General features: G+C 40.8%; 1 protein-coding gene across 4 annotated transcripts in view; it reads right to left on the bottom strand.

The window, feature by feature from the left end:
* Positions 1–23,027, bottom strand: part of LRCH1 (leucine rich repeats and calponin homology domain containing 1) — a 212,503-nt gene that overhangs the window by 62,598 nt on the left and 126,878 nt on the right. For all 4 annotated transcript variants that reach the window (XM_070471233.1, XM_070471235.1, XM_070471234.1 and 1 more), the window contains exons 3-6: positions 19,012–19,138; positions 7,485–7,590; positions 2,032–2,168; positions 1,102–1,229 (exon numbers count right to left, since the gene is read on the bottom strand). In XM_070471233.1, the coding sequence (XP_070327334.1) occupies positions 1,102–1,229; positions 2,032–2,168; positions 7,485–7,590; positions 19,012–19,138 (498 nt within the window). The remainder of the gene's footprint in view (positions 1–1,101; positions 1,230–2,031; positions 2,169–7,484; positions 7,591–19,011; positions 19,139–23,027) is intronic.

Here is a 23,027-nt window from a genome sequence, read left to right as displayed (position 1 = left end):
ATACTTGAATGGTCTGTTGGACAATTTTTTAATTTAATTAATTAGTTAATTTATTTTTGGCCTCACCACCAACACATGAGATCTTAGTTCCCTGAATGGGGATTGAACCAGCAACTCCTGCATTGGAAGAGCAGAGCCTTACCACTGGGCCACAAGGGAAGCCCCCTGTCTAAATCTAATGTAAAATAAAATTCCTTGTGTCTGGATTTACATTCTACCTGAGTGGCCCGTTTTTTAAATCAGGTAACAATTTTCTTATTTTATTAATTCTAGAGTATAAAAAAGCAAAATCTGTCAGTTGCTCTTACATCTCATGTTATGAAATGTCCTAACTTTCAATAATTCTGTAAACTTTTATCCAGTGACTAAATAAATTTGATAGTATGTTTATACTTCTTTTAAGCATTATATAAAGGTACCATTAAGGTAGGCTGAGATCTTAAGTCACTGTATTTACTTTTTAGTAAATAGTTCAGGAAATATTCCTGCCATGAATACATCTCAAAAACAACCTGCATGTCTACAAGTGTGTTCAGTGTGAGAATTCTGTTCTCTGAAAATTCAAGGCCCAATTTATGCCACAAAATGGTCAAGGACACACGAAATGATTCTAAAGTTTCCATTCTAAATAGAAAATGGCAAAAACTATGCACAGTGCATTTTTAAAAGACAATTAAAAACATAAAGCCTGCACTATTTCTTAACAATGTTCCAGAAGCACAGTAAAAATTAACTTAGAAAACCATGTCTCAGTTTGATACATCTGTTTGAACTGATAAGTAAAATATATATACATTTATATTATAGATCTTATTTATAAGGCTATACATAAACAGATGTGTATATACATGTGCGCACACACACAGGCAGCACTCAAGAAGGACTGATTATTGATTAGGAGAGGGTAGATGAGATTGAAAGATGACAAAATTTATCAACATTATCAATTTTCCCTTTCTTATTCCAAAAGTGGCTGAGACTCTGATGTATAAAACTGTACCGGCTGAGTGAAACAAAAGGATTTGGGGGGTTATTTACTGGGAGTGTGTTGGGCTAAGCAAATTATAAACAGGGCTTCCAGTCGAGGGTGATCATACTCACCCGTCTTCCACATGCTGGTGTAAATGTGGCCTTTCCATGGTGTGGAGATAAAGGGAGTCTGTTGTCTTAATCTGGCATGCTTGGATGCTCAGATACTTGAATATGTGCACTTTGCCCTTGGTGCAAATCTAAGGGGAAAATAATAATAAGTAGCTCCTTTTTTAAAGACAAAACAAAATGCAAACATCAGACATCTCATTCCGTATGTCTTAGCTTTTGCATTTTCACTTTAAGTAATATGTCAACAACAATCACCAAAATTGATGTCTCCAAAACAGGTAAGATTTACAGGCAACCACCGCCTCCAAATTCTACCTGAATAGGAGACTGCTCAAGAAATTTCTAGTTTCTTTGCACTAAACTGCAAAATCTTAACAGAAATATATGTATGTACAAAGAGTGTAAAAAGTATGTATGCCATATGACTGACCTAGAAATGTTCCAATTCTGAAAGCATATACATTTAATTTTGTTCTCACATAGTTTAATATTTGAGCTTGAATCTTGTTTCTAAATGACTGACAATCATATTTTAAAATGGTCAAACTCCATTTTTCAGCTAACTTTAAAAGATTCTATTACTCCTTTTGTAAACCATACACTCCAGAAAAAGTTTCAAATGCACGCACAAATCATCAATGCAACTGAGTTAAGTGAGATAATCAAATATCATAATTCTGGAGTTGCAGTGACCAGAACAGCGAGGCAAATGCTGGTAAACAGCCTGATGTCACAGAAGATGACACATTGTAGTCAGATGTACCCGAGGCTTCAGTTTTTAAAAAACTGTGACTGTTTATGATCATGTCTCATACATTAACTCTGCAGAATATTAAAAAAAAAAAAAAATGTTCTGCTGAGAGTTGCTTAGGTGCTATTGATAGCATACCCCCCGACCCCCAGCAGCAACTTTGCTGTGAGACCCCTCACCTGTGCTGGAGGAGACTGCAGAGGGTTATTCTCAAGCAGTAATACTTGCAGCTGTTTCATCTCTCTAAAACAAATGGGAATCACGAGCACTTTATTGCAGGAAAAGTCAAACTTTACCAAGGGAAGATCTACTAGTTCTAAAAGAACAGGAAAAAAAAGAAAAAAAAAAACTCAGAAAGCAACAGATTAAGTGGCTAAACATTCAAAACTTTTCTGCTTATCAGGAGATATATCATTTAGCATAATTAAAATCAAGTTGTGCATGAAGAATATACATTATGTTTATATTGCATTGACCAAAAAATCCGTTTCGGTTTAAGCAAAACTAAAAGACATGATTTTCATTTTCATCAAGAACTTTATTGAACAACACACTCAGTAATCAAACAAACTTTTTGGCCAGCTCAATATAACATTTTACGAAAGAAGAGAGGAAGGCTTTCACTGGGGGCCCAAAAGTTTTAATCTATTGTTAGTTCTGATAAGAGCTGCAAATGCTATACATGTACATCTATTGTTTAAAAAGGCTTTTTTCCCAGCAAAACAATCACATAAGCCACACCACACCAAGATTTGCTTATGTTTTAACTTCCAACTGTTTTCAAACAGCTTGCTAGCTTATGAATAACATGCTAATTACAACATATCCTTATGTATTCTGTGTATGTGGGTTGGCAGAATCTCAGAACGAGTTACTAGAAATATGTTCATGATTGTTTAACACCACTCTAAAAAATAAATGCTATCAAATTTGGAATTTTGCAACAGACCCTGTAATTCTGATTTGATCAGGCTTTATTCTACTGCTTTAAAAGAAGTCTTCTGTAGCTCCACAAACAAGACGCAACATTATATTTAGCATAAAATCCCCACCCAGCGGCATAGCAAACACTCAGTAATTTCAAGCATTCCAACCGACATTGGCAGCTGCAAGAAACGAACTCAAATGTATTCCATAGAGCAAAGAGGCTGAGCAATGCCAGACATGTAGGGTGACACAGGGCAAATCACTAAGATCTCTGTATGAGAGGCGACAGAGGGTTCATTTCAGAACGGGCCTCACCACGTTTGTTATGAAATCTGGTAAGGGGTGATACGCGGTGCTTTCAAATACTCAAGCAGATGAAGGCCAGGGACTATAGGAAGAAGAGGAACCAAAGGCAGAGACCTTGAGAAAGCATTCCTAATAACACTATCCCTCCACTCCCCCTGTAGTGCCGGAGGGTTTTCACATTACTCAGCTAGACTTCTTCAAGTTCCACCAACAAAGGCTCACTTAGCAACCAATCCCTTTTCTAAGGTCAACATACTCTGGGTGTGGTCAACTTACTCTGGGACATTCCCTCTTGCATACCTTAGTGAATTGCTCTGTATTAAAGTAGAGTCATGAGACTGAAATGCAAGGACAGTGGAACAAGATCGTTACTCAGCAGCTCCCAAACTCAGATCCATGACAGGCAGGCAGTTGTGTAAGAGAAACCCAGGATGTGTGTTTTTTTTTATTGGAATACAGTTGATTTACAATGCTTGTATTAGTTTCAGGGGTACAGCAAAGTGATTCGGTTATACATACATATGTATGTATGTATAAGACCCTGATGCTGGGAAAGATTGGAGGCAAAAGGAGAAGGGGGCAGCAGAAGATGAGACTGGCTAGATAGCATCGCTGACACGACGGACATGAACTTGAGCAAACTCTGGGAGATGGTGGAGGGCAGAGGAGCCTGACGTGCTGCAGTCCACGGGGTCGCCAAGAGTCAGACACGACTTAGTGACTCAACAACTACTATGTGTATATATTTTTTCAGACTCTTTTCCCTTATAGTTTATTACAAGATATTGAATATAGTTCCTAGTGCTATATAGCGGGGCATACACACACAGATATAATAGTGTGTATCTGCTAGTCCCAAACTCCTAATTAATCCCTCCCCCGTCCCCTCTGGTAACCCTAAGTTTCTTTTTCATGTCTGTGAGTTTATTTCTGTTCTGTAAATAAATTCATTTGTATCTTTTTTTAGATTCCACATATAAGTGATATCATAAGATATTTGTATTTCCCTGTCTGACTTCACTAATCTCTAGGTTCAACCATGGTACTGCAAATGACATTATTTCATTCTTATTCACGGCTGAGTAATATTCCATTGTATAAATGCACCACATCTTCTTTATTCATCCCTCTGTTGATGGACAGTTAGATTGCTTCCATGTCTTGGCTATAGTAAATAGTGCTGCTGTGTGCACCCACTCCAGTGCTCTTGCCTGGAGAATCCCGGGGACGGGGGAGCCTGGGCGGCTGCCGTCTATGAGGCCGCACAGAGTGGGACACGACTGAAGTAATTTAGCAGCAGCTGCTATGCACATTAGGGTGCATGCATTTTTGCTAATCAGAATTTTTGAATTCTAATTCAAGCTGGATGTGTATTTTTTTAAATTGCCCCCAAGGAATTCTCTGCTCAGACCCATCTCTCCAACCAATAGCAGAATAAGTGATTTTCCTCAGGCCTCACTTGTCCCGGTTGCCTTGATGAAGTGCTTGGACAGCAGTGGGAGGCAGACAGGAGGTGAGCTCTGGGACAGCATGGAATCAAGAAACTTAAAGGAAGAGCTCTATCCACCTCACAGTTTGTTTCTAAAATCAGAGCTGACAATTAGGGGGACTACGTATAAATAGAATATCTCTTTGCTGTAACTTCCAGTAGCATGAATCCATCTCTCCAATGATTGACTCGACTCTCGCCAAGTTAGCCTGGCAAATCAGGATAGTTTAACCGGACTCTGCTCTTCAACAAACTGCCACTTAAAATGAAGACTTTAAAGCAAGACTAGAGAGCTAATCTCATAGTATTATGAGATACTATGAAGACACACTATGAAGACATAGCAGAAGGGGAAAGAAGGTGACTTAAGAAAAGATGGTTTTTATAATGACTATTCCTTTTAGTGCCCGTTGGGGACACAATTACCATCTTAGTTTAGGAACGCTAGAACCCGATAGTTTCACAACAAGGAAATGGAAGAGAAAATAGTAACTCTGCTCAGAAAAGGTCAAAAGAATAGGAAAGGTGAGGGGGGGTAACAAAGAACAACAGTGAATCCCACTCCTCTCTCCATTGCAAAGAGGAGCAATGAATGACTGCCTTAATACTCTGTTCTGGTCCCAGAAAGTACGAAGAAAGAGTCTCCCGGTTGCATGAGGAAAAACACCATAAAACGGACCTGGGCAATAAGGCCACAAACCTTTCCCCTCCTCCTCAGATTGAAAGTATACGAGGAAGTATACTAAAGAGGAAAAGTAAATGAGTAAATACTAAAAGTCTTTAAATTCACTGCCTCAGAGCATTATCAATGCTCTTTTGTTAACAGAGAGTTCTCCGGAGTGAAGCAAAAAGAAACTTGATATTCAGGAAATTATTTTTTTTTTAAAGATTTTCCAGTAAACTAAAGTTTTAGCTCTTAGTGTTTATTAAAATATGGAATCTGAGAAAACAGAAATATGGAAAGCATAGGAATTTGTAACCGATCTTTTTAGAAGGAATGCTTTTAAGTTAAGAGCACAAGGAACAGTTTCAGAAACAAATCTCTTGATTTTACAGATGCACTTTCTTCCCTCATGTTTCTATTACAGAAAACTGTTAAATGATTAAATTTTTTTTAAAAAGTTCAATAATTTGTAATGATTTCTCAATAATTAACATAACAACTTAAGTTTAAATGAAAGTTTTCCTTAATGCTATGAAAGGTTATATGCTTACAGATTTACTGTCTATATAATAAAGAGTTTTTCCTTCGTACTTGCTCAAAACAAGAAAACAATTTCATCCACTGAAAAGCAGAACTGCATAATGACAAGATGAAAAATCACTGTTTTTATGCCAAGTCATCTCAAGTAATAAAGTGATAAATCTTTATGCTAAGTTTCTAATTTTCTTTCTTTAAAATACTAGTCATGATGAGAAAGGTGAAGATGGAAGATACACTTCAAGCAGATGACATTTTATAAAGTTCTTTCCATTTCATGAGCTCCATTTTCTTGCTTTGAATAACGAAGCATTTCAAGCCAAAGATCATGAAGCAGGAACAGAATAATAAAAATCAGGCAGTTCTAAAATAGCTGTGTGAGGGTCAGATTAACCAAATGCTGACTGTTTCCAAATATACACTTTAGCTTTGAGGTATATTTGCAAACGTAAATTTGAAATTGGGCATGCCTCGTGTGCTCAAATGAAAATGACAGAAACCAGTGTCATCTTGGAAACCAGAATATGTTCTGGAGAAAGCATTCAATGTTACATTGTTCATCAACTCACCCCTGATTTACGGCCAAATGAGGATCCCAAAATGTGAAATTCAGATCCAGCACCACCTACAAGGCTGCTTATTAAAGTTCTTAATGGCCTAACACTTCTGAATAAATATATCTCTTTAATTTTTTATTTATTTTTATTTATTGAAGTACAGTTGACTGACAATTTTTTTTCCTACTGGGTATCTTTTCACTTGAACTTCAACACAACATCATATCAGAGGGCACAATATGGAAGCCCAGAGATGCAGAGAAACGTTTGCCTGAGTCTAGCTATCTGCAGGGCTCCGAGTTCGTGCTGTGTCTCTGGGGACCTGAGTCTCCATCCTTGCTCCAGGCTTCAAGAAATTCATCAAAACAACCAGAGCTAGGGGTCCAAATTTCACTTCAGTGGGGGCACACCCTCTCCTGCAGTGTGGATCTGAGACACAAGGTGCTCCCTGGATCTGCAGGACCTAGCACCGCAACTAAGTGTTGGCCGGACAGTTGAGGACATCACAGGTCCACACCAACAGCAACTCATGTTGCCTCCTGATAGGAGCTGGACTGTGTGACCCCCAAACTCCTATGTCGGAACCGTGACCCTCCCCCTGCCGCCCAGTTCCTCAGAATGTAACTGTATTTGGAGGCAGGCAGGGCCTTTAAAGGGTAGGTGAGTTGATGGGGTTATTAGGGAAGGAGGGTCCTAACCCAATATGATGGGTGTCCTCACAAGAAGAGGAGGTTAGGACACACACAGTGGGAAGTCGGCATGAAAATGCAGGGAGTCGAGGAGAGAGGCCTCTAAAGAAAAAAAACTGACCAACACTATGATCTCAAACTTACAGCTTCCAAACTGCAGGAAGATATATCTCCATTGTTTAAGTCACTACGTCTTTGGTACTTTGTTATGGCAAACACCACAGACACACACACACACACACACACACATATAGCTTTATACAGGGGAATGATTTTGTCACTGAAACCCTTGACTAAAATTACAACATGAATATAACTTCTCTGTTATCTACACATGAAATTCAAATCATAATTAATATTAATAGGTACACACAAACATGACTGGATTTACCTTCACAAAGATTATTAAAAAATAATAAAAGTCTTCTGTTGGATTCATTTTTCCCTCTATTTTTTTTTTTACCTTGTGGTAAAACCTTAAGGTAATTTCTTCTGACATTCAGTTCTCGTAGGGATTTCAATTGCCCTATCTGCTGAGGCAGAGCTGTGATCTCGTTGCAGCTGACGTCCTGCATCGCAAACAAAAAGAGAAACAATAAAGGCCTTTCGCTGGGAAATCAAGCATTTCAGGGGAAATCTCGTTAAGGAATTTAAATATTAGGATAACTATACAGGTACATTTTTATATTGGTCTCCAGGTCTGAGGCCAAGTGAGGCTAAGCACAGAGAAAAAGAAGAAAGTACAATGTTTTAAATACATCCTCTGGGGAAAGAAAAGGTAAAAAGAGGCGTTAGTAGCCTTTTGTAGCTACTCTCAGGCTGCTGCATTCACGTGCTTCAGTCTTACTTAATTCTCACAACAAATCCACGGGACAGTATTACTGGCCTAATATGCACAGATGAGAAAAATGAGGCCCAGGAAAGTTCTGTCAATTGTCCAAGACTTGCAGAGTAAACACTCAGAACCAATTCCCAACCCACTGTTCAGCCACTACCCTACCTCACCAGACACTCACAATTTACAGCATATAACTATGTATATTAATGCATTGTTTAGATACATTATTTATTTTAAATTTAATTCTTATCAGAAGGTTGAAAACTTTGGACTGGAACATGTTTATAAACATTTACAAGCAAGACTGTGGAGGATGGAGACTGAGTCTTCTCTGCCTTGGAAAAAATAATACTCCACTGGTAATCAACAAAGGTCCACCTAGTCAAAGCTATGGTTTTTCCAATAGTCGTGTATGGATGTGAGAATTGGACTATTAAGAAAGCTGAGTGCAGAAGAATTGACGCTTTTGAACTGTGGTGTTGGAGAAGACTCTTGAGAGTCCCTTGGACTGCAAGGAGATCCAACCAGTCAATCCTAAAGGAAATCAGTCGTGAATATTCATTAGAAGCATTGGTGCTTAAGCTGAAACTCCAATTCTTTGGCCACCTGATGCGAAGAACTGACTCACTGGAAAAGACCCTGACGCTGGGAAAGATTGAAGGCGGGAGGAGAAGGGGACATAGGATGAGATGGTTGGATGGCATCACCATCGTGATGGACATGAGTTTGAGTAAGCTCCAGGAGTTGGTGATGGACAGGGAAGCCTGGTGTGCTGCAGTCCACGGGGTGGCAAAGAGTCAGATACAACTGAGCAACTAAACTAAATTGAATCATTGATGAGAATAACCTCGACACATGCAAAATGGTGGCCATGACATCTTTAATCTTCTATCGTATTATCCCTAATCCCACTCTTCCTCTTGTTCCTGGTAGCTCTGCCCTGCTTTCCACCTCCCTCACCCCAGCTACCCCCTTAGTCCAGACCAGCAGTATCTCTCAGCCAGACACTACAATGGTCTCCTGGTTGTCTGCAAGCATCAAGCTCCTCCTTGGATTCATCTTTCACACAGTGAAGATTTAGAGTGTGAGCTTCACTGTGTCATCCACCAGCTCAAACATCTGCAGCAGCTCCTTAGAAACTCTAGGATAAAGTACCAAACTCAAAACCACTCAATTGTTTGCCTCCTCCTGTAAGCCCGCAAGCTCCTAGATGGAAGAGACTATTTCTTAGCCACTTTGATCTCCTGGTGCCAAGCAGAATGCCAGGTAGAAAGTACAAGATCAATAAATATTGGATAAAATGTCTTAAGCTGCTTTATGTTGATGCTCCATGATGCTGCAGTTTATTCTGTCTCTGGCTGGGAGCCCAGGAGGCCCCAATATACACACCAAATTTCTTGCAGGTCCTACTTGATGTCACAGAACCATAGGTATATTTGGACTACAAATGATCCCAACGAGATCAAGTCCATAAACATCCCACACCACTGCTGAATCTACAAAAATAATCCCCTTTTGCTCCTCCTTTTAGAAGGAACAAAGCCTCATTTCATAATCATTTATATGAGAGGAACTCATTGACCAATTCCCTGAAAGCTCCAGGCTCTGTGTAAGAGCAGGGCTGCAGAGAACACAGTGGATCACTGTCCTCTGGTCCCATCTCTTCTCAATATCCTCAGGTGACCTGCCAATCTGTCATGGTCATGAAGGTGTTACATGGATATTACTTGATGAAAAGGAATAACATCACTCGTACTGAAGGCATTTAAGCTGTGATCTATGAAGTCTGGGCACACACGCTGGAATCAGCCCGCCACGCTGTCCTGCACTCCGCGTTCTGACTTGGGGTTGAGGTGGGGGGCTGGCACGTGACAGGTTAAGAACATTAGATGTTCGATGGCATCACCCCCGAGCGAGCTGTTGCTGCATTGCTTCTGGCCCAGAAAAGTCACACCAAATTTTATGAAAGGCTTCCCTAATGTTAAAAAAACAAAAAACCCACAAGCACATCTGCAGAGACATAAAAGTCTAAGGAAGTAATTACATAATTAGGAGGTCCAGAGATTGGCTCAGTCACTCTTACACCCTCACTGAGTCAGTAAATTATTCTGCCTTTCTGAATATACGTCCATGTGTGAGAAGTGAAAAGTGAAATGCCATCTTCTCCCAATTACAACAGCATCTCATCAGCCATAGAAGTCAATAACCAGACCCATGCAGTGGAAGTTTTATCCTTCTTTGCTTCAACCAAGTTACAAATTCGCACAAAGTACCATTTTAAAATCTAACAGCCCTCACACAAATGGTACACAGGTGAGTCCTAGAAATATATGAAATTAAATTATTTTATTGGACTCAGGATCAGGCACAGATTGTTGATGGTCATGAAGGAAGAATCAGTGAGATTATTTTCCTACCTCTAAGGAGAATTTATGTTGACATCTGAAATTTTTTTATAAGTCTATGAGTGATAGCATGAGAAAGACACTTTTGCAGAAGAAGGGAACTGCAGATTTTTCAATGTGAAACTGATGATTTTGAGAAGTTTCAAACACATAATTTTTTTTTAAATCTTTCTCTTAAAACAAGAGAGTTGGGAGGGGCAAGCCAAGAGAAAACAGATATATTTAGGCAGCATTATGAAATACTCTGAGATAAAATGCATTTTTATTCTATTTTTTTCCTGTACACTATATTCACTTTGCACGCTGTTGATTACTGCTGGTTAAGTCATGAAATTAGAGTCTGCTATTTCCCTAAGTTTCCCTAAATATAGATAATTTTTCCAACATATATTTCTAAGTGGCTTTATCAAAGAAAGTAGACTCCCGTCAGCTATATTTAAATACTTACTTACCAGGAGGGAAAATGCTTTCTTAATTTATTTTTTTAAAGAACTTCACATAATGTTAACAACAAGCTTTTCCTTCTAACTTACGAGACAGAACATCTGTAGACCATTAGAAACACAAAGTCCAATTGTCCATTCACATTTTGAAGGGTATATGATGAAGGTCAAATTATTTTAATAATACTCTGCACTGCCATCAGTTACTTCCTGTTCTGCCAAAATAATGAGGGGAAAGCGAGATAAAGACTTTTCACTCTTGTATGACCAATACTGCAAAAACTGTGCTAACCTCTTCTTTCTCAGCTACTAAACCCTGCCAAGTTTTAAAGAGGTTATGAATTTTGCCACAAAAATAAAACCACATAGGTAATTATGTCTTAATTAGTTGGGGAATGAGGAGGAGGACAAAGAGGAAAATAGTCTAGATGTTTTTAGATAGGATACTTCAGGTTAGAAAAAAAAGCAACATTCCTAGAATAGCTTGGTTCTTTAGAACATGTCTTTCCCCATTTGGTCTAAAAGAAAGTATGTTTTTTGTTTTTGTTTTTTTAGCGGGGAGAGTTCATTTTTAAAAGATATGATTTAATAAATAAATTTATAAAATAAACAACATTAATGCCCCATATGGCTGCAATAGTGATAATTTATCAAGTTATAAGTTCTAGAACCAGTAGCTTCTTCAGATAATCAAATGAATCCCTTCTGAATTGTCTATTAGCCCTAAGCTATATCCTGCAGAATAATTATTGCAAGCTAGAGTGAAACCAAATTACCATACATTTAGCACTATAATATTGTAAATTATAGAAAGGCCCAAAAGCAAAAATCTTAAGTGTATCATAAATATTTACTAATTCTATTCGTTTTGGAACAGAAATGAATCTAATCATTATGCATTACATAATCACATAAACACTCAAACTTACGTTTTATGGGCCAGCCAATTTTCTCATTTAGATTAAAAAAACAAAGAACTTCAGCAATGACTTAAAATACACGTATTTTTGGCTGGTTTAATCAAAATGCTCTGAAACAACCCAAAGAAAGACTTTAGAAGTTAAGATTCTCATTCATCACAACCCTTCTGGGCAATTACCAAAAAAGTCTCTAGAAAGGTTAAATGCATGTTCCAGATTAATACATTTTAGCTGACTGACTGCTAGTCGCAAACTTACCTTCAGAATGCAAAAATGACAAGGATTTAAAACATTAGCGTAGGTTCAAGATTATTAAAGCAGGAAAGGTTCATTTTCAGAATATAACATTTTTAGAAAGACTAGACCTGTTTTTTCAAGTTGTAACTTCTAATGAAAGCCAACATAATAAAGTGTGTCAAGATGATTTTTGGTTAGAGAAGGTTTCCAGGGAGACCAGGCTACGCTGCAGAACTGCATGTGGTATTCTCATGAGCTATCTTCCCCTGACTCTTGGGTTTTCAAAATCTTAGTGCTGTTATACTATGGCTTAAGTCATATTTTAAAATCTAGCTCTTTATTTAACAGAAGAAAATGGGAACATTCTAACAGGAAATACAAGCTATTAATACTAGTGGCCTCCCATCATGTGACCATATCCTTTCGTGGAAATGTCTTTGTGTGACTTCCACTGTGCAACTTGAGGTCAATATCTTAACCTCTCTGTTCCTATGTAAAAAGAAGAGATGAGATTATAGATCGCTTTAATTTCCTTACAACGTCAGGAAAATCCTCCTACCACATTAGAAATAATGAAGAAATTTGTTGAAAGACAGATACTTAACTGACTTAGGAGTAATGTTAATTTTGATTTTTCAGCAATCAAAAATCTAAAAGCCTGTAGTAAGAACTTTTCAAAACAAATTGGTAAGTTCATTTAAATTCAAACATTTTTCAAGCAACCTCTGGTATGATAAATTATTATCTCTCAACACTTACTGAGAGTCTCTTTCTAGTATAAAACTCTAGTTCACACCCTTCCAGATACCCACAAACACATACCTCACCCCCTGGCTCTTCACAAGAAATGCAGAGGTAGAAGGAACAGAAGGGACCCTGAACAGGCCTTGGTTCTCCAACTCTCTCACAGAAACCAGAGGGGTCAGGAGGCATCTGCAGAGACTATGAAAGGACCTATGATTTGAGTAGACATGAATTCCTGCCTCCATTACATCTACCTCAGAGACCAGAATGCTACACTTAAAAATAATGAAGAAGAGATTTTCCTTATAAGCTGCTCAATACATCCTGTGTCTACTCTATCCTTGAATTCCAACTCTCCACACAGCCAGATATTTCACACAAAAAAAAGAGGAGGGAAAAAAAAACAATAGTGTGTCTGCTCAAGGCCAGAAAATGCATCTTCTAGTCAGTTATTACCTGAGTCAGACCCTGTGAGTTTTTGAGTTGAAAAAGCAGGCTTCTAAAACAGTGATATTATGTTCTCTTATGTGAAGCTAAGCACTGGAAGACACAATTTTCACCCATAGCATGAGTTGAGAGGAGACAGGATTGAGAAAAACCAAATGAGAGATGGACCGTCTGTGGACCCCAGTGAGTCAGCACAATCAGAGAACCAGTGAAACCTAAAGTGAAAGTCAAAGTGAAGTCACTCAGTCGTGTCCAAATCTTTGAGACCTCATGGACTGTAGCTTACCAGGCTCCTCCGTCCATGGGATTTTCCAAGCAAGGGTACTGGAGTGGGTTGCCATTTCCTTCTCCAGGAGATCTTCCCGACCCAGGGATTGAACCCGGGTCTCCCACACTGTAGGCAGATGCTTTACCGTCTGAGCCCCCAAGGGAGATGGTGACCTTTGACAAATGCCCCATAAAAGGTTCTCAAACGACTGTGTTCTTAGTGTGCTGTCTTCCCGAGCCATCTGTTAATAACATGGCTTCATACAGGATTTCTCACCAAATATTTAACACACCTTATCCTTCAGGCACGATTTGACAAGTAAAACAAAAAAAACAAAAACACAACAAAAGACAAGTTTGCAGGATCTTTAAGAATAACATGATGTTTAGTCAACTCAAGAGAAGTCTACTGACCCTTGGGCCTGGCTTGTGGTTCTTCAAGGAGGAAACTCACAGACACTGTCCATTTGCACCACACCCTGTTTTTGTAACATTCTCCCTGCTGTTCATGGCCTGCCACAACTTTAATGGGAAAACCACTGCAAGTTGAAACAGGGAAGCTCCACAGAAAGAAACCACAGCTTCTCTCCATGAGAGGTTTGCAATCCAGATGAAGGCCTGGTGAGCTCAGCCACCGCTGTGCCGTGGAAAGGTTTCAGTTTTCACTCCAGCTTCACCACATCGCAGCCCCATGCCTTTGGGTAAGTAATTCTGAAACCCAAACTTGTCTGTGAAAGGCAGACAGGACATCCACCTTGCTGGGCGACTGTCAAGATCGAATGATGGAACACATGTCATATACCCAGCGAAGTGTGTGGCATGTGATGTAAGTGCTCAGTAAATGCCAGTGCTGTGTATCTCTGTCCCTGATAGAAAGAACATGCAGATATAAAGACTTGACAGAGGAACACAGACAGCTACAGCTCTAAGGAGACAAGAAGTACAGACGTAATGCAGTGTCCAAGGAGGTCAAAACGTCCTACATCATTCCCATCAGAAATGATGCTTTGAGGCACAAACTCAATAGAGTTTAGGCTCAGGATCCCTAAGTTTTCCAGCACCTGAAACGATGCGTTAATCCATCCTGGCCTCTCCTGTGGATTTAAGGGGGAAAAAAAAAAAATCTCAGACGTACTTCTTAATGAAAGTCTTCAGGGAAGGAGGAAAAATTGCTTATCCATATCTCTGTACAATCACTAAATGTCAATGCTTTATGTTTTAAGATTCTTAGGTAACTGATATATTCAGGAAAGTAAGATACTGTTTTCCAACTCCAACTCCTCAAATATCAGAGAGGGCACCTGCTTTCTTACAGATGGCTATCATTTCTGTCTTTTAAGCCAATGATGACTTTTGAAGAGAAGAGTTTACAACTCAGTTTAGCATACTCTTTGAGTCTAACATGAACATTTTCAAAATATTTCTTCCAAAATAGTTAAACAATGTTTAGAGCCTGATAATAAACTGTGAGATTTTATCAGCACTTAGGTGGCTTCATGCAGCCTGAATGCTTGGGGAGCTCCCCAATTTTTTTTCTTTAAGTTCATTATTATGTAACTCCAAAACAGGAGACTCCTATACAATTCCAGAGTTATTTCAGGCTCCCCAGGGAATTTTTTTTCCAACTGATAGCTAAAAATCCTCTGACGTCGTTACCTGTAGTATCAGAACTATTTTAAGCAAAAAGATATGAAAGATAAATAAGAACAGACGGAAACCAGTCATTTTTAGTCTGTGACCTTAAGCAAGGCCAGTCACCCTTTGTGGTTAAATAATGGCAACTTATTAAATATTCATCAACTTTGCAAATAAATGCTTTTTGCAAAGATTATGCTTGCTCATAGAGCAGAAAGAACACAGAATACAGGGTTGCCCATGAAGGGTGACTATGAGCCACGTGTGGCTACTGGGCAAGAGAAGTGTGACCAGTCCAGCCTATGATATGCTGGTGGAAAATACACAGTTGACCTTAAAAACTTAGGATGAAAGAAAGACTGTAAAATATCTCATCCATTTTATATTGTAGAGATGTTGAAACAATATTTTGGCTATCGAGGGTTAACTAAAATATGTTGTAAAGATGACTTTCACTTGCTTCTGTTCTTTTAATGTGGCTACTAGTACATTTAAAATGACATTTGCAGAAGAACAAATATCGTGTGATATCACTTATATGTGGAATCTTTAAAAAAAAATGGTACAAGTGAACTTATTTATAAAAACAGAAATAGAGTCACACATGTAAAGAACAGTCTTATGATTACCAAGGGGGAAAGGGGAGGATGGATAAACTGGAAGACTGGGACTGGGACTAATAGGTACACATTACTATATACAAAAATAGGTAACTAATAAGGACCTACTGTAGGGCACAGGAAACTCCACTCAGTACTCTGTAACGACCTATATAGGAAAAGAACCTTAAAAAGAGTGGATATAGGTATAGCTGATTCACTCTGCCATACAGCAAGAAGTAGTAAATCAACTATATCCCAATACATTTTTTTTAAAAGGCAAAAACAAAAAATAAAATGACATTTGCTCCCTGCATAGTCTTTTCACGGGACCGCGCTGGGTGAGGGCATTTCTGCTTGGGTTGTAAGTCAGTTCGCCAGGGTGAGCTTCCAGGCGTCGCTCACCATCTCTCTGCCTTGGATTTCTTCTTTTGCAAGACGCTGAAAGTTTGGACTAGATGTCTTTTAAAAAACCCCGATGGCTCTACCATTCCAGGGCTCAGGGGCTCAACAGTTTATTGCTAGTGGAGAAAAGACACAAGGAGGGGGCTGATGACAGTGCTGGATCCAGGAAGCAGAGTGGCCTTCTCTGGAGCTGGGCTCCGGTCAGGGAGCAAAGACAAGCCCAGAGCACCCCTTACAGCCAGCCAGCAGCTCACGTGCCCTGAGGCTGCAGGCAGTGCCCTTCCACCTCTGCCGCAGGCCAGCCCGGCAGCTGACCAGCATCCAAGGAAAGCCCTGCTCCGTGTGGGGCTGGCTCCAGGGCTCAACACGTGCGGCCCCTCTTAGTGGATGAGCAGGCCGGTAGCGCACAGCTGAGGGCGGGCACGCTGTCGGCCTAAGCCCGGGAGCAGTGGGACCGAAACACAGGCTGGCTGCCAAAGACTGACCTCATCGACGTGCCACCCATCCATCCATGGGAGCCTGAGCAGTGCAAAAAACCCAACTCCTTATTCAGACTGGATCGGCAAGACCTAATCCAAATTCTAGTAAACTTAGATTTGGGTGTTTCAGACTCCTAAAAGAAGCATTTTTTTTTTTAAGGCATATAACTCTCCGTTCCATCCAAAGTGTTATTTGGTATACTTTTTGTTTTCTGGAATCAGTTAATATGGACACTTCTGAATTAAATTGGACTGAAAGACAGAGTCACCCCTCACTGGCACGACATGTGGGAGTCTTCCCAATCTATCCCAAGCCACCTTCGTGGCCCACTCTCCCCGACCTAATAGTAACCCTTAGCAATCATGTTTTGGGGATGTCAATCTTGTGTCAGGGGCTTCCCCGTGGCTCAGTGGTAAAGAATCCTGCCAACGCGGGAGATGTTGCTTTGATCCCTGGGTCAGGAAGATCCCCTGGAGAAGAAAATGGCAACCCGCTCCAGTATTTTCACCCGGAAAATTGCATGAAGAGGAGCCGGAAGGCTACAATCCATGGGGTCAGAGAGTCGGACACAACCTGGCAACTAAACACAACATCTCGTGTCAAGCACTGAGACAGAACAAGTAACACGCTGTTCCGGTGCTGAAGCAGCTTTCCGGGTTTAGTGAGTACTGACCTAGAGAATGCCAAGTGAGAAGACAAATGCGGTTCCACGAAAATTCAGTGCCATGTAGAGAGTGCTGGCCTTAGGAGGATCCTACTCTGGCTTGAAGAATCTGGGAAGGATTTTTGGAGGAAGTGAAATCTAATTTGGCTTAAAAATTGACCAAGTGAAGAAGAGAAGGAAGAAACAGTCCTTGCAGAAAGAGTGATGTGCTCAAAAATGCTCACAAGTCTGTCCCTTACATGGACTTATGTAAGCAGACTCTCAAAGGTCTCTTCCCGTCTAAACCATTCTCAACCCAGGACTGAATCAATCAGGCCTAGGCCAAGCACTTACTTCTTGTAATAGCAACTTTGTAGGAGGAGTGTATCCACCTAAATTAATATCTGTCTTCTTTGGGAATCATCCCTCTAGGTGGCAGTCAAGCAGCCACGTCCAAGCAGTGTGGCCGAAGGCCCTGGGCATCGCTGACCCAGTCAGGAGAGGACACCGGACCCAGATCTCATCTCTCTCACTCAGAAACCAGGGCTGAAACATGCTAGCAGGTCCTGCTAAATGCTTTAGCTGAAGGACATTCAACCTTGGGATCTGTGGGAAAGGCAACCTCTCCACCACACAGAGAAGTATAGAAAGCTGAGTAAGAAAACCAATGGCTGCTATGCTTGTCAACACCTTTCAGTGTCTTATGCTGGTCACTCATAATCCCTGACCAGATGTCATGGTACTGGTGATGTGACGACCCCTGTATCCTTACGACTCATCCCAGCTCTTGATGTGAGCTTGTGGGCATGAGCATCAGATACTGCTGTCACAGAAAAAGGCACTCTTTGTACAGCTCTGTTGCCTTTATATCGCAATTACTCACTTCTTTCCTAAAATCAAAGTGGATACATATGTGACATGGGTGCTGTCCCTTTCTGAGCCAATCCCAGACGCACACCTGACCGTGGAGTCCCAGCATGCTCTATCTGGGCCCCATGCGCCATCATCCCAATGTGCCAGGTGGCCTTAAAGACATTAACTGGAACTGGCATGTAAGAGAAAAGTTATTGGCCATCAGTGTCCTAGATTGGAGTCTACTTCAAGGAAGGTACTGTGTCCTACTCATGGTTGTAATCAGAACATCCTGCTTTGTGCTTAACAGAGACAGAGTCAGACATGACTGAGTGACTAAGCAACAACAGGGACAGCATGCAAGGATGCTTGCTGGAGGATAAATTGTGATGATTATGGTTGAGCCCAGTTGCTTATTCTTGCCTCTTCATTAACCCAAGATACCTTAGCTCAGTGGAAGTCCAGGAAGAACTCACTCTTTTCCCCTTTGAGAAACAAGGTCAGTAACTCAATTAGTGGTGAAAGAGCTGAACTCTTGGCCTCAGGTACATACTTACAACCCATCCCTGCCTATTTATAATTTGCTCTTCTTTCTTATCCCTGGGGTTATGGTCACATTCTAAAGTTACATCAATTTGGGGCAGTGGTTACTAAAATTCTTACAGAATCAGAGCACTCTGTTCTTACTGATTTAATTATGTACCTTCACAAAGTGTGGCCTACTAATTTATTTGCAGATTATTTTGCCAGTGTATCCATATTTTATTACAAACTTACTTATCCAATCTGAAAAAAAAAAAAGTGATCTAACTACCATAGGATAATTTGTGAACCTGAGGAACTGTAAATCCTGCAAACTTCAGGCAGTATAAACTACAGGAAACCTGTAAATTTCAGGGACTCCTTGTCACAGCAAAGCCATGATTATTCCCTTCCCCACTTAATGTCTTTATCATATACCTCCAACAACATGATCTTCTCCTTGACCCACTGTAGGAAAAAGTCTTTCTGATTACCTTGATGGGCTATGATTAGCAAACAAACAAGAAGGGCATCTGAAAAATCAGTAACATACCAACTCCATTAACTGTTTGAGCTGACCTATCTCTTCAGGCAGCGATCCAAGTTTGTTGTTACTTGCGATTAAGACTTTGAGAGGGAGACCACACAGGCAGGCCGGCAGGGCAGACAGCTGATTCCGACTGCAAAGAAACATAAGAACTTTGGTAAACATGCAGGCTACTTCATACTGTTTGTGAATATATTTGTTTTTAACGTCTTTCAACTCGTACTGTCTTTTTTAAGATTTTTTTTCCCTTGATATGGACTATTCAGCTTTTACTGAATTTGTTACACTATTGATTGCTTCTATTTTATGGGGGTTTTTTGCTTTTGTTTTTTGTTTTTTTGGGGGGAGCCTGTGGGATCTAAGCTCCCCAACTAGGGATCGAACCCACACTCCCTCACTAGAGGGTGAAATGTTAACCACTGGACCACCATGGATGCCCCTGTGAACATGCTTTTTAACAAGCAAGGAGAAAGCTGTGATCTAAGAAAACATTTTGCAAATATAAAAAATCCAATAAACTTTCTATATGTGTAAAAATTCAAATCCCCAGTGCATAAGGATATAAAAGATATTAAAAGACGATAGGCAGGAACTTCCTTGGTGGTCCAGGGGTTAAGACTCTGCATTCCCAATACAGGGGGCACAGGTTAGATCCCTGGTTGGTGAACTAAGATCTCACGTTCTGCATATTGCAGCCAAAACAAAAATAAAACAAAAAATTTTTAAATAAATATGTAAAAAAGAGAAGGGCAGGCAGTTCTGATGGAAGCAGCTTTTCTCAGCACAAGGGACCCTATCAAGTCCCCTGCAGACTTGGCCAGCCCAAAAGCAGATGGACAGTACAGGCTGTGCCACCAACAGCAATGGGAAGCTGGTGCCAACAGTTCCCTTCCCGACAGCATTAGCGGGAGACTCAGAGATCACCAAAGCCCCCAGCCCAGTGCAGTGAAGCACCATTGCATCCATCTTAGTCATGATGGGGAAGATCATTTTGCTGCAACTCACAAAACCACCGGGCCCATTTCCAACATTTTGATTCCGCTTCCTTTTGTTAAAGCAAGAGCTCTGTGGTTAAATTCTGCTTGGCTATCTGTGAGAAAGCTAATTAAAAAAAGAAAAAGGAAAGTTGGCCTTTTGGTAAAAGTGAAGCTGGAGCCAAAAGGGCTTCAGTTTCACGGAGGAGCCGGAAAAATGTGTGTCCAGGTCTCACCCCTGCTCTGCATGAAAAGGTCTCTTACTCAATGCTCTGCATTAAGAAGGCTTTACACTTCCTATCGTCAATGCTAGGAGAGAGAAGGAAAATACTGAATAAATGAAACCTATGAATCACCCATAAGTATATGTCAGCCATCTATTTACCCCCTCCTTCATAAGCAGCTCTTCTCCTGCTATCGAGTAAGGAGACAGATGGTTTTTTGTTTCCCTTATATCCTGGCTACTCTGCTGAGGAAGCCAAGCACCAGATAGTTAAGTGTCTACAAATCTGTAGGTCATGTTATTGCAATTATTTGGAACTTCTGTGTGTATTCCCACACACATGTACGAAGCTTCAGAGGTTATGCATGTTATTGCAATTATTTGGAGCTTCTGTATTTATTCACACAGATGTGTATGAAGCTTCAGAGGTTGCAGGACCATGTGTGTGTTTATGGACAAGAATATATATCTTTGTGTGTGTAAGAGAGGAAAAGACAGGCTGGAAACACACCAAAATGTTAATCAGTGATCATTTTAGGGGGAGTAGGTACAATGCATGGGTTGTATTTTCTTTATTATACTTTGCTGTATTTTTCAAAAATTCCTACAAATTGTTTCATATAATTAAGGAAGAAATCATTATAAAAGGAAACTTCACTAGGATACTGGTTACATGGGTGTTTCCACTTATGAAAATTCATTAAGATGTACACTTACAATTTGTGCAGTTTTCCATACGTCATATTTCAACTGAATCTTTTACTGCCTCACCCTACCGTATGAGGGGGTGGGTAGCTGGTTAGTCAAAGGGTGTCTCTAACCTATGCGCTCAGAAAAAGCCAAAGTTGTGCTGTCAAAATAACCTCTCCAATCTGGGTGCCCGCCAGCGACCACCCTGACCAGGTGCCCGATGCCAGGTAACCAGGGTTTAGCAAGAAAACATACAGCTCTATCTTCTCTCCACTGCCCAGGTCTGCAAAGAAAGCTGTTTCCAGAGAGGGGCATGGCTTTCTCTAGGAGGGTCCAGCAAAGAGGGGAGGAGAGTGAGAGCCTGCGGGCTTGTATCCTGGCACCAGAAGGACCAGAGAGCTCTTAGCTCCCCCAGCTAGGATAACAGGCTGGACGAGGGTCGGTGGGCTCGCCACGACACTCTCTCCTGCTGTCTGGGGGCAGCTGACAAAGAGACCAGGGCTGCCAGCCTGTGATTCTTGCCCTCAGAGCCCTCCTACTGCCCTCACACACCTGCAGGAACCCAGCAGGGCTCCTTTGGATGGAGGAGGGGGCCTTCCACGTGCCCTGCTGTGAGAGCTTTCTTCAAGCTTTCTTCACACTCCTTCTGGAAAGAACTCCCGTTTATTACAAGGCATACGTCCACAGACGCAGTTGCTTAGTCGTGTCCGGCTCTTTGTGATCCTACGGATTGTAGCCTGCCAGGCTCCCGTCCATGGCATTTTCCTGGGCAAGAATCCTGGGGTGGGTTGCCATTTCCTTCTCCAGGGATCTTCCTGACTCAAGGATCGAACCTACATCTCCTGCATCTACTGCATTGCAGGCAGAATCTTGTACCACCAAGCCATCCGGAAGTCCCTTCTTAAAAGGCAACAAGTAAATATTTTGGAATGCAATTTGTGGTTTAAAATATTTATTAATAAATAATTTCACATAGTGAGGACTGATAAACTAAAACACAGTAAGCTAATCCTTGCATTTTGGAGCCATATTTGAACTCTCCTTTGAAGACAGGATAAGGAGAACAAAGGTAAGTATTTTTAGAAGTTTCTACACTTCTATTTTCCACAGAATCAGCAATTACAATTGGAAATCTTTCCTGTGTTTGTCTGCCTGGAAACTCAGATTTACAGTATTCCCCGTCTCACTGCCTCAATGCAGGCGTCTAATCAGATTAGCACGTATTACTCTGGGAGAGCATCTATATACCATTTAAGCAGTGTGATGAAGGCTCTATTCCTTCAGACACGGGAGCATTTGGAGTTACATGGGATTATTCCCACTGGCATTCTTCCAGGGTGGGTAACTAATTGAAAATAAAATTGAGGCTTGGGAGAGCATTTGTGGTTTCTTTGATGGGGATGAATGCTTTTTCTGCTAAAAGCAGCTGATGGAAGAGCCTATTTATTTATGCCCTACACATTCCTCTATTTATACTGTCGTTAATCACCTGTAAGCAAGTCAAGATGCCAGGACTAGTCCTACTAGGGCATGCCGCAGGCCTGGGGCACATTTCCTCTATTGCATCCTCTATTTCATCCATCCATTCTCTCAGCCTGTACTGCGTATATTTTATCACAGGATGTTCCTGTATTACTGGTAATTTCCCCAATAGAAAAAGGAAACACAGGCACACAAAAACCCATTAGCTCTCCAGCAAATATTTATAAAGACTGCACTCCCTTTAATCCCCTCCCTACTAAAGACCACATCAGCAGCCGGAGCTTTCTAAAAACCACTCATCTGGCAGCAATTTTTCTCAAGCAAATAGGTGCCTCAGGCCAACAACCCACCCTCCCGGCCCCCACTTGTCTGCGGCAGCCCTCTGCACTCTGAACAGGCCCTCGGAGGAAAGGAGGTTTAAAAATAAGGCCATAACAGCATCTGATAAGGTAATGGCCAACATTTATTTTCAAACCCAGCCTGGAGACACATCTGAAAGCAATATTAAAAAAAAAAAAAAAAAGATTTTTTTAAACTCACTCATTACAAAAGAGTAAATTAGTGGGGGGGAAAGAGGGCCGCTCATTCAGAAGCAGAAATTACAGACCCGGCCCTGGTGGCCTGGGCCTTGCTGCCACTGCACAGCCAGGGCC

Source organism: Odocoileus virginianus, chromosome 8, assembly GCF_023699985.2.
Source record: "Odocoileus virginianus isolate 20LAN1187 ecotype Illinois chromosome 8, Ovbor_1.2, whole genome shotgun sequence".
In the NCBI taxonomy this organism is placed as follows: domain Eukaryota; kingdom Metazoa; phylum Chordata; class Mammalia; order Artiodactyla; family Cervidae; genus Odocoileus; species Odocoileus virginianus.
The sequence above is the reverse complement of the archived record's forward strand: the minus strand, read 5'-3'. Positions and strand labels throughout refer to the sequence as shown.